Source organism: Tupaia chinensis, unplaced genomic scaffold, assembly GCF_000334495.1.
Source record: "Tupaia chinensis unplaced genomic scaffold, TupChi_1.0 Scaffold144899_1, whole genome shotgun sequence".
Lineage (NCBI taxonomy): Eukaryota > Metazoa > Chordata > Mammalia > Scandentia > Tupaiidae > Tupaia > Tupaia belangeri.
The window spans coordinates 3,488,121-3,501,413 of NW_006204759.1; the positions used below are offsets into that span (position 1 = coordinate 3,488,121).

Genomic DNA, 13,293 nt, shown 5'->3' on the forward strand with positions numbered 1-13,293 from the left:
CCTTTCTTGTGTTGAGAGTGTTTCTGATAATTACATATGATAAATAAAACAATGTCAAATGAAAAAAAAATTCACAATTTAGACTACATTGCAAAGACTGTGTCATTAATGTTCTTTTGGACAGTTTCTGGAAGCTACTGCAATTAGCTGTAGCTCTCGTCTTTCATGACTGTTCTCTCAGTCAGCAGTTGATGCCTCTAGACCCTGCAGATGTTCCCTTTCCTACACAGGTCAGTTTTATACATGCAGCATAGACAGGGAAGCAGCTGTAGATATGCAAGGATGGTTGTGGAAGCCTCAATACCGGAATCCCAAGTTAGGGCCACATAATATAGTATGTATCAGGTTTGGGGCATGCTGTGTGGAGGAATTCATATGAATTAGACATTTGATGTAGTGCTTCCTAAACTAGAAGTCTTAAGTCAATGATTGTTGCCGTGTCACTCTCTGGGTCTAATCATAGACCTAGAACTCAGTCAATAAACAGAATGTGAACTGACCTATTAATAGGAGCAATGCAGCTCTCACATATATTAAGTAATTAATGAATAATTAAGCTACTTCTCACTTGTCCTCGCCAGTCCACTGTATTTCAGGTTGCAAAGTTTCACACTCTGATTTCATAGTTCTCCAACATAGGTCAAATTTTATTTTATTTGGAATGTCCTCTTGCTAAGTCCAAGTTCTCAAATATTTTTACTCAACTAAAACATTCCTCCTCTGTACAGATTTTCCTGGTCATTCCCATCTCAAACTTTTTTCAAGAAACTCCTTCAGTGCTTTTATTGTATCCTTGACAGTTCTTACCTCTGTTAACCTTGCTTCTCTATAGAGCACAACTCCTCTACTCCACTGTGGAGTGTGAACAGATTTATTTTCAGCTCTGCATTCTCAATGTCTGTCCTCACACTTTGCATATAGCAGGTATTCAATGTTTCTGAAATAAATAAATGAATGAATGAACTTTGAAAAGACTCTAAGATCAACATTTCAGTGAAAGGGGCACCAGATTAAACTATATGAGTTGGGAACAGTTTTCTGGATGAGCTGGAATTCACACAAAATGTTGAAAGATTGATATGATTGGATGGAAGTGTATGTTTGAGTAGAAGGCACACAGGTACTGTTGTAGGCATCTCTTCTTTTTTTGTCTAGATGGAGCAGTTCTGAGAATTCATTTGGGAACAATTGAGACAGAAGTTAAAGCAATTTTTCACTGACATATTGTGTGTTTGTGTGTGTGTGAAAAAAGCTCAAAAGAATTTGGCAATTAATAAGGGTAGACCTATAAATAAGGCTTGGCAAGAATAGTACATCCCAAACACTTACCATATAACCCTCACTCTGTAGAGTTAAAGTTTGCTTGTCATCACCAAAATTTTAAGATGTGCACTGGCCTATGTATCCAAGAAGTATTATACGAGATCCAATGGTGGCCTTAACTGAAGAGATATGCCTACATTACTACTCTCAGATGTCCAGCATGAGCCTCAGTTGTCCTTATGAGTGTTCACAACTCTCTGCTCTGACTAAACTAAATCCTTTATGCAACTGATAATTACTCAGACTTTCTAATGCAGAGATACGGTTCTAGTTGCTCCTTGAGGAATGGTTCCAAGAAGGAAGGCTAATTCTGTGAATACCCTCATACTCTAACAGAAACAGAAAGCAGCTTTTGTCCAAGCATGTACACAGGCAATGTGCTCTGGCTAGAAGTATTTCAGATATATTTCTTCACTCACTTGATGTGTTAACCCAGGCAAGACTTTCTCTACTGAATCCTCTGTGAAATAGGAGGTTTGACTCACTTGGTAACAATTCAAGTGCCTTATCTATTATTTAGAAGTAGAAAGAACCCCTGGAGAGTACTCACCTTATTATGGGTACAGAGTTCAACAAGATTTCTGTTGAAGGAAAACGAAGAAGGTGAGGCACTATACAGGCCCTAGCCCCACAGAACAAGGAAGGGTCATATATAAGACATTAAGTGAAAGAGAGATGAAATCATATTATCATGGGACTCTATCTACCACAGTTCCATCCTCTTGGGACCCCCAGAAATTATCCCTCTCAGGAATGGTTAAGAGTTTAGGGAGCCATGTACCCATAAACAACCTAAGACTTTAATGAACCCAATATTGATGCTTCACAACTTTCTAAAACTTTTGATTTTTCTCAAAAAGGCCTCATATCCAACTTCTTGCTCTACTCTTCATATTAGTTTCACAGGGGCTATGAGGAGATGTTCATTAAATTACATTTATCACACATGGACAATTAAATCCAAAGTGTTTATTTTTCTTCCAGAAGTCACCCATGGAGCTCCATGGGTGAGTGCTTTGTTCTCCCGGATTCCTAGCCCTTCGCTCTGAGCTTGCCTTGACCTGGAAATAAGAAAGAGGCAAAATAATGTAAAGTTCTCTGTTAAAAAATCTTTAATTTTTGCTTTATAAAAATAAAAATTTTTTTAAAGTGTTATAGATACTGATATTTGTGATAGTGAATATTTTGGCAGATTCACTATTTAATGATAGATTGTTTCTCTTAATGCTTAATTATAAAAATTTCTCAAACACTAAAAGTTCTAAGAATTTTACAGTAAATACCTGTGTGCCCATCATCTGGACTTAGCCATTACAATTTTACTGTATGTGTTTTATCATATACCTATCCCTCTATCCATACTTCTAACCATCCATCACTCCATCTTACTCTTTGATGAGTTCCAAATGCAATTATAGATACCAGTATACTTCCTACTAAATACTTAAGCATGTATATTATTAATATGACTTTAGCACTTGTTATAGCTCTTGTTCCTGCAAACTGAAACTGAAAAGGCATTAGAAAACATTTTAAGTATATATATATATATATATATATATATATACACACACAACTGCATATCTTTATCAAAATATGGAATATTCCAACACTCGGAATGTTCTCTTGTACCTTTTCCCAGTTAAAATCACTACTCAGAAACATTGTTATGATTTTTTTCACAATAGAGTAATCCTTCCAGTAATATAACTTTATGTAGATATAATCATACAATATGTACTCTTTTATCGTCTTTCTTTTCTTGAAATAATGGCTTTAGACTCATTCATGTTATTCACATATCAGTTGTTTATTCTTTTTATTGCTGAAAGTATTCAACTGTATGAATTTACCTAGTTTTTTAAAATTGACATATAAAAGTCATATTAAATGGAGTACAGTGTGTTTTTCTAATACATGAATACCATGTATAATGATCAGGGCAGTAACATATCTACCATCTTGGTATTTTGATTAGCTAGAAGGGTGTGTATGTGTGCCACAGAGAGACAGAGAGAAAGAGAAGGAAAGTGAGAAAGCACCGCCTCCTACGTGTTGGCCACACCATAATCCTTTCTCTTCCAATTCTCCTTTCAAGACTTTGGCATATATGCACATGTGTCCAGGGTGTTTTTCAAGCTGTCAGGTGTGGGACTTGAACTGCACAGTTGGCCTTGTGCAATCCAGCTGCTTAAACCACCACCCCACCAGTTGGCCCCACACCCACCATCTTAAACCTTGTTTGTTTTAAAATAATTGGTAAAGCTACCCTATGAAATCATATGTACCTAGGGTTTTTCAGGGAGGTCAGGAAAGTAAAGGGGTATTAACAGCAATATTTCTATTTTCTAGTCATAATTTGTTAGACTTTATACAATATATCTTCATAAACACTTTTGGGAAATTTTATTTGCTTAGAAAACTTTATTCTGGCTATGATGTTGTCCAATGTACCTGTATAATGTTATGAGCTCACTAGAAGTATGTAAGAGTTTTTTGTTGTTGGGAACAGCATATGGTGTAATGATTACGTTGCTAGACTCCAGCGTAGTCAACCACAGTTAGAGTCCTGGACCCGGTGGCTTAAAACTCATGCTGGGCGCGTGTCGAGTGTGCCCAAGATCCCGTGAGGATAATGGAGAAGAAGGGACTGCAGCATGGCCATCCCTCCTTGGTTGTGATTTCTTACTTTATGTCTCTCTGTCTCTGTCTCTCTTGCAAGTGCATGTGCCTATAGGGAAAAAATCTCAAAAAAAAGTTTTCCGTTGCTCTGTATTCTCATCAAAACTTGATATTTTTCTCATTCTTCAACTGGGTTGATATAGTGAGTATAAAACAGTGTTTCCATTGTGATTTAATTCATATTTGCTACATTCCAGATGGAGTGAACTTCATTTCCTAAATACGTTGGCTATTTTCATTTTCTTTACTGTGAATTCCCTGTTTGTGTCTTATAACTAATCTTTATTGGGTTCATTGTCTTTGTTTCATTGGTTAAAGAGGTTTTAATATATTTTGTATGCTTCAGAATAGTCATATGTGCTAAAACATTAGGTTGTCTGGAAAGTCACGACGTATTTTTCTATGCAAAAATGTGTCATGACTTTTCTGACGACCAAATAATTTAAAACTTGTCTTCTCACTTTGAAAATAGTTGTGACAAAGTTTTAAATTTCAATCTAGGCAACTTTATCAGTCTCTTTAAAAAAATGATTAATACTCTTTGGACTATTTATTTATCTCTTAAAAGGTTATAAAGATATTCATAGACTATATTCAGTGTTTTACATTTCTATTCTTTAATAAACATATCTCATCCACCTGAAATTGATTTTTGTATGTGAAATAAGAAAGGCATTTTGATGGATCCTTGGTTGCTTCAGCACTACTTATTGAAAAGCCTGTCTTTTTTCTACAGTTCTGTTGGACACCCATGCCATACACCAGATTTCCACATATTTCTAGGCCCTCTAGCTTATTTTACTTTAACAGTCTAATTTTGCTCAAATATTACACTGCCTTGATTATCATACCTTGAAGATATGTCATGATGGGCAGGGGCAGCCTAGTGACACAGAAAGTTGCACTGTGGGTGGTAACAGCTTTTAGCTGAAATTAGAGTCCAAGACTGAACACTGGGCTTACCAAAGTGAGTATGACTTGAATGTGGAACCCCAGGCTTGTCCACTACCTGACAGATACTAGACATTTTTTTTCCTTCCAGTTGTGCTATGGGTGTGTTTGCTTACACATGAAAGAGAGAGAGAGAAAGAGAGAGAGAGAGAGCGAGGAAAAGTGAGAAATCCCCCCCAGAGTAAATGGCTGTGCCATAACCCCTTCTCCATTCTCAGAATTTGGGGCCTGCATGCACATGTGCCTGGTGTAATTTTCAGACGGCCAGGTCAGGGACTTGAACAGCAAAGTCAGCCACGTGAAATCAAGCTACCTCAACCTCCACACTACCCAGATAACAGGCTTTTTGAGAAGACTAATGACAGGCATCAGAAGCTGTAAATATGGACACTAACCGTGTTCCAGTTGGCTACCCTCCCTCCTGTATATGGGAGCATCTAGGATGCATCATGAGCAGAGGAAGGCTGGCACAAACATCAGAGTCTGAGGGGAGAGAGAATCACAATCACAATGGCTGGGTGATGAGGCAGCAATTGCTTTTTTTTTTTTTTTGAGAGGTTTTTGCTATAGGGTGCGTGCGCTCGCCAGACAGACAGAGGGAGACAGAGAGACAGAAAGCAAGAAATCACCCCCAGGGGGGAAGGCCATGCCGAAATCCCTTCGCCTCCATTCTCCTCTCGGGATCTTGGGCACGCACGCACACCCGCCCAGCGTGAGTTTAAGCCACCGGGTCCAGGACTCGAACTGCAGTCGACTACATGGGAGTCCAGCGACATAGCCATTATGCTAACTGCTGGTCCCAGCAATTGCTTTTTTGAAGCAGCTGGATAAAGAGGGAAGAAAACAGTTATAGAAAGTTGTTAAAAGAGTTATAAAATGTGGTTTTAAAGGGCTGGCTCCATAGCCTAGAAGTTAAGTGGGCTGGAACCCATATGAACTCTCAAAATGTTAAAGAGTAAAACATTACACAAAGCTCAAAATATAGGTTTTTTAATCAAAAATAAAATTTTAATTAATATAGCTTTCTGTAAACAAAAATAAATGATTACATGTGTGTTCACTACATGATAATGTATGTGTGTATGTGTGTGAGAGATGATCTGCGAGATGATGCAGAGGACACTGCTCTAGGGACGAAATGGGAGCAACTCTTGCCCTAGGTTTCACCCTCCTCCCAGCACAATGCTGCAAGCAAGGTTGGAGAGTCGCAAGTTATTGCTCCCTTCCTTTTCCTTTCCCTTTCCCTCCCAAGATGATGGGCTGGATTAAACCAAAAGTCCCAAATTCCCAAATCCCATATCTATCTCCAGCATTTGACTCTGAACTTTAAGACTATATGAGATTGGGGCAGGATGGCAGCACAGCAATAAAACGTGAAGCTTTGTGAGATAGGCCCACATGGGAAGGTTGCCAATTTGTATCCTGAGACCTCCGTGTGTACACTGGACATTGTGGGCTGGATAAAGCTGGGGGTGGACTGTGGCTTCAGGATCCTGTGAGGGTATTTCTATCTCTGAAGAAGAAAGGGAGAAAAACAGACTTCCTGAGATTCACTTTAACTGGTAAAATGTTAAAGAAGAGGGCTGGTTCATAGCAAGTGTTCAGAAACATTTTTGTTAAATAAATGAATGCATTTTGCCACACCTGTAAAGTCACATACCTACAAAGAGAAAGTCTCAAACATTTCAAAGGCACCGGGAGCACATCTTTGGTAAAGGCAGGTGGTTAGCAGGCTCTGGCTCCCCACGGAAGACACTGATTTCTGAGGCCTCCAGGGAGGAGGAGAAAAATGGGGAGGAGAAAAATCCCAGGGTGAAAATGATGTCAGTTGAATTGTTTATCTCTTTGTCTGTCCTTTATAAGCCATCCCTTCTGTAGGATCCCTGGTCAGGCATGACTATCCTTCCTCTATGCCCAAGAAGTGGTCATTTCCTTAACCAGGTGAGTGGCATTCCAAGACCCCCCCCCACACACACACACACACACTTCTCTCTTATAGCTTGTTTTTTATGCAAATGAAGTTCATCTTCTGGGCCCTGGAATGACTTGTCTCTTCTCCCCAAAAATGATATAGTGGGACTTGGGTGATTGAATGTGAGAACTTAGAGAAAGGGAGGAGTCAGCGATGACTAAGTTTTCCAGTCACACTAATTGGGAGGATGACAAAGCTCTTACTAACATAGTTAAGTCAAAAGAGGTTTGAGATTGAAGAAGGGAAGTTTGTGTTTGGAGAGGCTAGGTGTGAAGGAAAGGTGGGAACATGTTCCCTGCAGAAAGAGCCAGACCATTAGATAGTGGTCGACCTGTTGTGGACCTGCAGGTGTTATTCTTAACATGTAATCATCAGGAAATGCCTTCTCATGCCTCCATGGGCTCTCCAACTCCAGCATTTTCCTATTTCAATTAGACTCCATGCGAGTGACTTAAATATTTAGAAGTCGGAGGTTGAGGTAGATCACTGTGTGCTTTATCAGTGTGAGCACTTCAGGGCAGGAGGAAGGAAGGCATTCTCTAAGTGATCATGTGCGTGGCCATTCACAGAACTGTTAAAGGCTTTGGTTTTGCCTGGTCATCACACCCATCTTCGTTTGCATCTTAGATGACATGTAATTAGAAATAGGAGATGGAGTGAAAGGCTAAGTAACGGTAGAATTGGAGGCAGAGAGGAATCAGGATCTGGGTGTCTGCTTGCCCATCACTTGGGCTGAGTGAGCATTCAGTTGGGTACCCAGTGAGGCAGCTCTACCAGGGAACAACTCAACCCACCTGGGGAGCTTAAGCCTTGACATTTTTATCTGTTCAAAGGCTCTTTTAACATTTTCCTTACTCAGTTAAAGTTCAGTGCTTTGGAGCCAGTTTCTTCAACTCTATGTGGAGAAATGGAATATAATCTTACTGTTTAGAAAATCTAAAAGGCTGGTAGTCACCACCTGTGGAGCTGGAAGTGTTCTCAATGATTCTTCATTTCGTTTCACTGCATTTAATTTCATTTCACCTTTTTTTGCAAAAATCTGTACCAAGTCTCATGGCTTCATAAGTTAATCTCTTAATAGTCATTTCACTATTGCCTCTAATAGCATGTGTATATGTAAAGGTTTATAGGGACACACACTGAAAACTCGTGAAACTCGTTTCACCCCTGGAACTTTTCTTTCACGCTCCAGGATCTTAGGTACCCAAGCTGTGGCCATGGCACCATTTGCAGATTTGTGGTTTCCTACCTAGAACTTTGGCCTCAGGAAAATAATTTTTCCATTTAACTTTCAGAATTTACACTTGTTCTCCTTTTCAAATCAATCCATCTAGCTCTGTTTGAGTCTATCTAATGCCATTGTTTTAGCCCATTCAAAATCAGATTTACCAGTTCCTTTTCTATTGTGTCTAAATCTTTAACTTTTTGTTAATTTTTAAGCATCCTTACATCCCAACCCCTCTCTTGGACACTGCTATCAAGAGCTCATTGGTGGTCTTTATAAAGATCTCATTCTCCTTTTACCATCATTGGCACTTTTTAACTTTGTTCATTCTTCTGCTGGTGCAAGAGAGCCATGGATGGGGGAACTTCAGGAAATGATTCATCTGTGACCACTTTTGTCCTGCTGGGCCTAACGGAGACTCCAGTTCTACAGCCCATTGTCTTCATTATCTTTCTTCTTGCTTATTTAGCTACTGTCGGTGGCAATTTCAGCATCCTAGCTGCCATCCTCATAGAACCCAAACTCCACACCCCCATGTACTTCTTCCTGGGAAATTTGTCCCTGTTAGATGTTGCATGCATCAGTGTCACTGTCCCTGCCATGTTGAAGCATCTCATATCCAATGACAGAAACATTTCCTATAGGGCTTGCCTCTCACAGCTCTTTTTCTTCCACCTCTTGGCTGGGGCAGACTGCTTCTTGCTGACCGTCATGGCCTATGACCGCTATCTGGCCATCTGCCAACCCCTTACCTACAGCACCCGCATGAGCCAAAGAATCCAGCAAGCCCTGACAGCCATGTCATGTGTCTTTTCCTTCACCAATGCACTGACCCAAACTGTTGCTGTGTCTACTCTTAAATTCTGTGGCCCCAACGTGATCAATCACTTCTACTGTGACCTCCCACAGCTCTTCCAGCTCTCCTGCTCCAGCACCCAACTCAACGAGCAGTTGCTCTTTGTAGCAGCAGTCTTCATGGGCGTGGCCCCCTTGATCCTCATCACTGTGTCCTATGCTCATGTGGCAGCTGCAGTTCTACGAATCCGCTCTGCTGAGGGCAGGAAGAAGGCCTTCTCCACATGTAGCTCCCACCTCACTGTGGTGGGCATCTTCTATGGGACAGGTGTCTTCAGCTACATGAGGCTGGGTTCAGGGGATTCTTCAGACAAGGACAAGGGAATTGGCATCCTCAACACTGTCATCAGCCCTATGCTGAACCCACTCATCTACAGCCTTAGAAACCCTGATGTGCAGGGTGCCCTGAGACGTGTGTTCATGGGGAAGCAGACCTGTATGTGAAACTCCGGTCCTCTCACCTTAACAAACATCATGGCACTGCTTACTGCCTTACGAGGTACTGTGATTAATACAGGCGGAGGTCGGGTAAGACTGAGTGGGGTCAGAGACGGGCTTAGGAAGGAAAGTACAATGAAAACAGTAATAGCCATTGTTTCTATATGACTGCCATGTGCCAGGCACTGTTCTAAGAGACCAGCATCTATTAGCTCATTTAAGCCTCATAACCTCATAGGGTAGACAAAGGTTTACAAAATACAGAACAGGAAACCGAATCTCAGAGAAAGTAACATGCTTTAAGTAAAAAAGCTAACAAATGTCATAGTTGGGCTTTAAACACAGGCAAGCTATATCTGTAACTATTGCCTCTCAAGAGTGATAAATCATTTCAAGGAGGAAGGATATCTGTAAGGTAGAAAGAGAGAATGGGCAATGAAGAGTTAAAAAACAAAAAACATCAATGGATAGAGAAAACAAATAAAATGTAAGTATGAGTTAAGAAGTTTCTGTTCCCTTAACAAATTTATAGTTGTTCCAGATTAGCTGGTACAAAGTGAGAGAACTGCTGAATGCCAATTTCAAGAAATAAACTAACCAAAAGAAAACAGATTTTAAAATCTAATTCTGAGGAAATGGGTTTGGAAAAACCATAGAGATGAAGTAGAGTATTTTCATACTGTACCAACAACAAATAAAAATTTATGTAATGAAGTTAATTACATATTTCATGTAAGAAAGAGGGTTGGCTCATATGCAAATGTCTTCCTTAGTGAATGCAGATCTTTGTCTCTGCTTACTTAAATCTGAAAAAAGGAGTCCAGCAGGTGGCATGGTGGTTAAGGCGGCTGGACTCCCACATGCCTGATCATAGTTCAAGTCCTAGACCTGGCAGCTTGCTTTCTCACTTTCTTTCACTCTCTGGTCAACTTCAAAAAAACAAAAGAAAATAACGACAATGAATATAATTAAATAAAAATAACTCTTAAAAAAAAAATCTGACACCAGTCCTCTTCCTCTGGATTGCTATAAGGAAGATAATCCATGTATTCAGTTTTTAATCTTTAAATAGCCTTTTTGCTAGTACAGTAAAAAGATTGCTTATTAAAAAGTTAGAAAGTACAAAAGATAAAAATAAACATCACCCACAAGTTCTCCATTCAGAGATAATCATTATAAACTGGCAGCTGCAGTTCTACGAATCCGCTCTGCTGAGGGCAGGAAGAAGGCCTTCTCCACATGTAGCTCCCACCTCACTGTGGTGGGCATCTTCTATGGGACAGGTGTCTTCAGCTACATGAGGCTGGGTTCAGGGGATTCTTCAGACAAGGACAAGGGAATTGGCATCCTCAACACTGTCATCAGCCCTATGCTGAACCCACTCATCTACAGCCTTAGAAACCCTGATGTGCAGGGTGCCCTGAGACGTGTGTTCATGGGGAAGCAGACCTGTATGTGAAACTCCGGTCCTCTCACCTTAACAAACATCATGGCACTGCTTACTGCCTTACGAGGTACTGTGATTAATACAGGCGGAGGTCGGGTAAGACTGAGTGGGGTCAGAGACGGGCTTAGGAAGGAAAGTACAATGAAAACAGTAATAGCCATTGTTTCTATATGACTGCCATGTGCCAGGCACTGTTCTAAGAGACCAGCATCTATTAGCTCATTTAAGCCTCATAACCTCATAGGGTAGACAAAGGTTTACAAAATACAGAACAGGAAACCGAATCTCAGAGAAAGTAACATGCTTTAAGTAAAAAAGCTAACAAATGTCATAGTTGGGCTTTAAACACAGGCAAGCTATATCTGTAACTATTGCCTCTCAAGAGTGATAAATCATTTCAAGGAGGAAGGATATCTGTAAGGTAGAAAGAGAGAATGGGCAATGAAGAGTTAAAAAACAAAAAACATCAATGGATAGAGAAAACAAATAAAATGTAAGTATGAGTTAAGAAGTTTCTGTTCCCTTAACAAATTTATAGTTGTTCCAGATTAGCTGGTACAAAGTGAGAGAACTGCTGAATGCCAATTTCAAGAAATAAACTAACCAAAAGAAAACAGATTTTAAAATCTAATTCTGAGGAAATGGGTTTGGAAAAACCATAGAGATGAAGTAGAGTATTTTCATACTGTACCAACAACAAATAAAAATTTATGTAATGAAGTTAATTACATATTTCATGTAAGAAAGAGGGTTGGCTCATATGCAAATGTCTTCCTTAGTGAATGCAGATCTTTGTCTCTGCTTACTTAAATCTGAAAAAAGGAGTCCAGCAGGTGGCATGGTGGTTAAGGCGGCTGGACTCCCACATGCCTGATCATAGTTCAAGTCCTAGACCTGGCAGCTTGCTTTCTCACTTTCTTTCACTCTCTGGTCAACTTCAAAAAAACAAAAGAAAATAACGACAATGAATATAATTAAATAAAAATAACTCTTAAAAAAAAAATCTGACACCAGTCCTCTTCCTCTGGATTGCTATAAGGAAGATAATCCATGTATTCAGTTTTTAATCTTTAAATAGCCTTTTTGCTAGTACAGTAAAAAGATTGCTTATTAAAAAGTTAGAAAGTACAAAAGATAAAAATAAACATCACCCACAAGTTCTCCATTCAGAGATAATCATTATAAACATTTAGCATATCATTATCAAATTAGTCATAATAATATATTTATTTAGAAAATAAAATTATTTTATACCTAAAGCCCTGTAACCTGCTCTTTTAATTTAATAATATAGGTGCACATCTTTCTATATCACTAAATGTAGATTTTCCTCATCTTTCTCTTTGATTACATAGTATTCCTTTGAATGGGTAGAACAAAATGGATTTACCACCCCCTTGTTAGAAAACCTAATTGGTTCAAATAATCTAGGCTGTGTGCAATGCTGCAAGAAGCATTTTTTAAAAAAGATTTTTGCCTTATTGAGCAAGTGCTGGGGAAGGGGAGTAATCACCCCCCCAGGGAGGATGGCCAAGACACAATCCCTTCTCCTCCATTCTCCTGCTGGGATCTTTGGCACTCATACACACATGCTGGCAGGAGAGTCAGGCCATCAGGTCTGGGACTTTCAATCCACGTGGTCAGCCACAAGAGTCCAGCAATGTAACAGGTATGCCATATGCTGGCTTTGCGAAAAGCGTTCTTGTACATCCATCTATGCATGCTCTTCTACTTGATGAAGGTAAATCCCCATGATTGAAGTTCCTGGGTCAAAGGGTATGAACTTTTCCAAAACATTCAAAAATATATCACCAAAGGGGAACCAGCAGTTAGTGTAATGGCTATGTCACTGGACTCCCATGTAGTCGACCACGGTTCGAGTCCCGGTCCCGGTGGTTTAAAACTCACGCCAGGCGCATGTGCGTGCGTGCCCAAGATCCCAAGAGGAGAATGGAGGAGAAGGGATTGCGGCATGGCCATCCCTCCTGGGGAGTGATTTCTTGCTTTCTATCTCTCTGTCTCTCTCTGTCTGTCTGGCGAGCACACACGCCCTATAGCAAAAATCTCTCTCTATATATATATATATATATCACCAAATTGAAACTCAGAAGAGGGTGAACACATTAACACTTCCACATTACCAGTTACTTCTATTTTTTTCCAATATGATAGGCCAAATGATATAACTCAGTACACATTTAATTTAAAGCTAATCACTAGTAAAGTTATATATATACATATATATGTTTGAGTAATATATATACAGATGAGTGTACGTACATAAAGAGTAGTACTAAAAATGTCTTTTATACAAATACATACATATATGTATATGTTTCTTTCTTTTTTTTTTTTTTTGGAGAGGTTTTTGCTATAGGGCACGTGCGCTCGCCAGACAGA

General features: G+C 39.6%; 1 protein-coding gene across 1 annotated transcript; it reads left to right on the plus strand.

Annotated features, from left to right (window-relative positions):
• The first annotated feature begins 8,504 nt into the window (after positions 1-8,504).
• On the plus strand, positions 8,505-9,452 carry LOC102496111 (putative olfactory receptor 3A4). Its single transcript, XM_006167619.1, has one exon. The coding sequence runs from the start codon at positions 8,505-8,507 to the stop codon at positions 9,450-9,452; it is 948 nt and encodes a 315-aa protein (XP_006167681.1).
• The last annotated feature ends 3,841 nt before the right edge of the window (positions 9,453-13,293 follow it).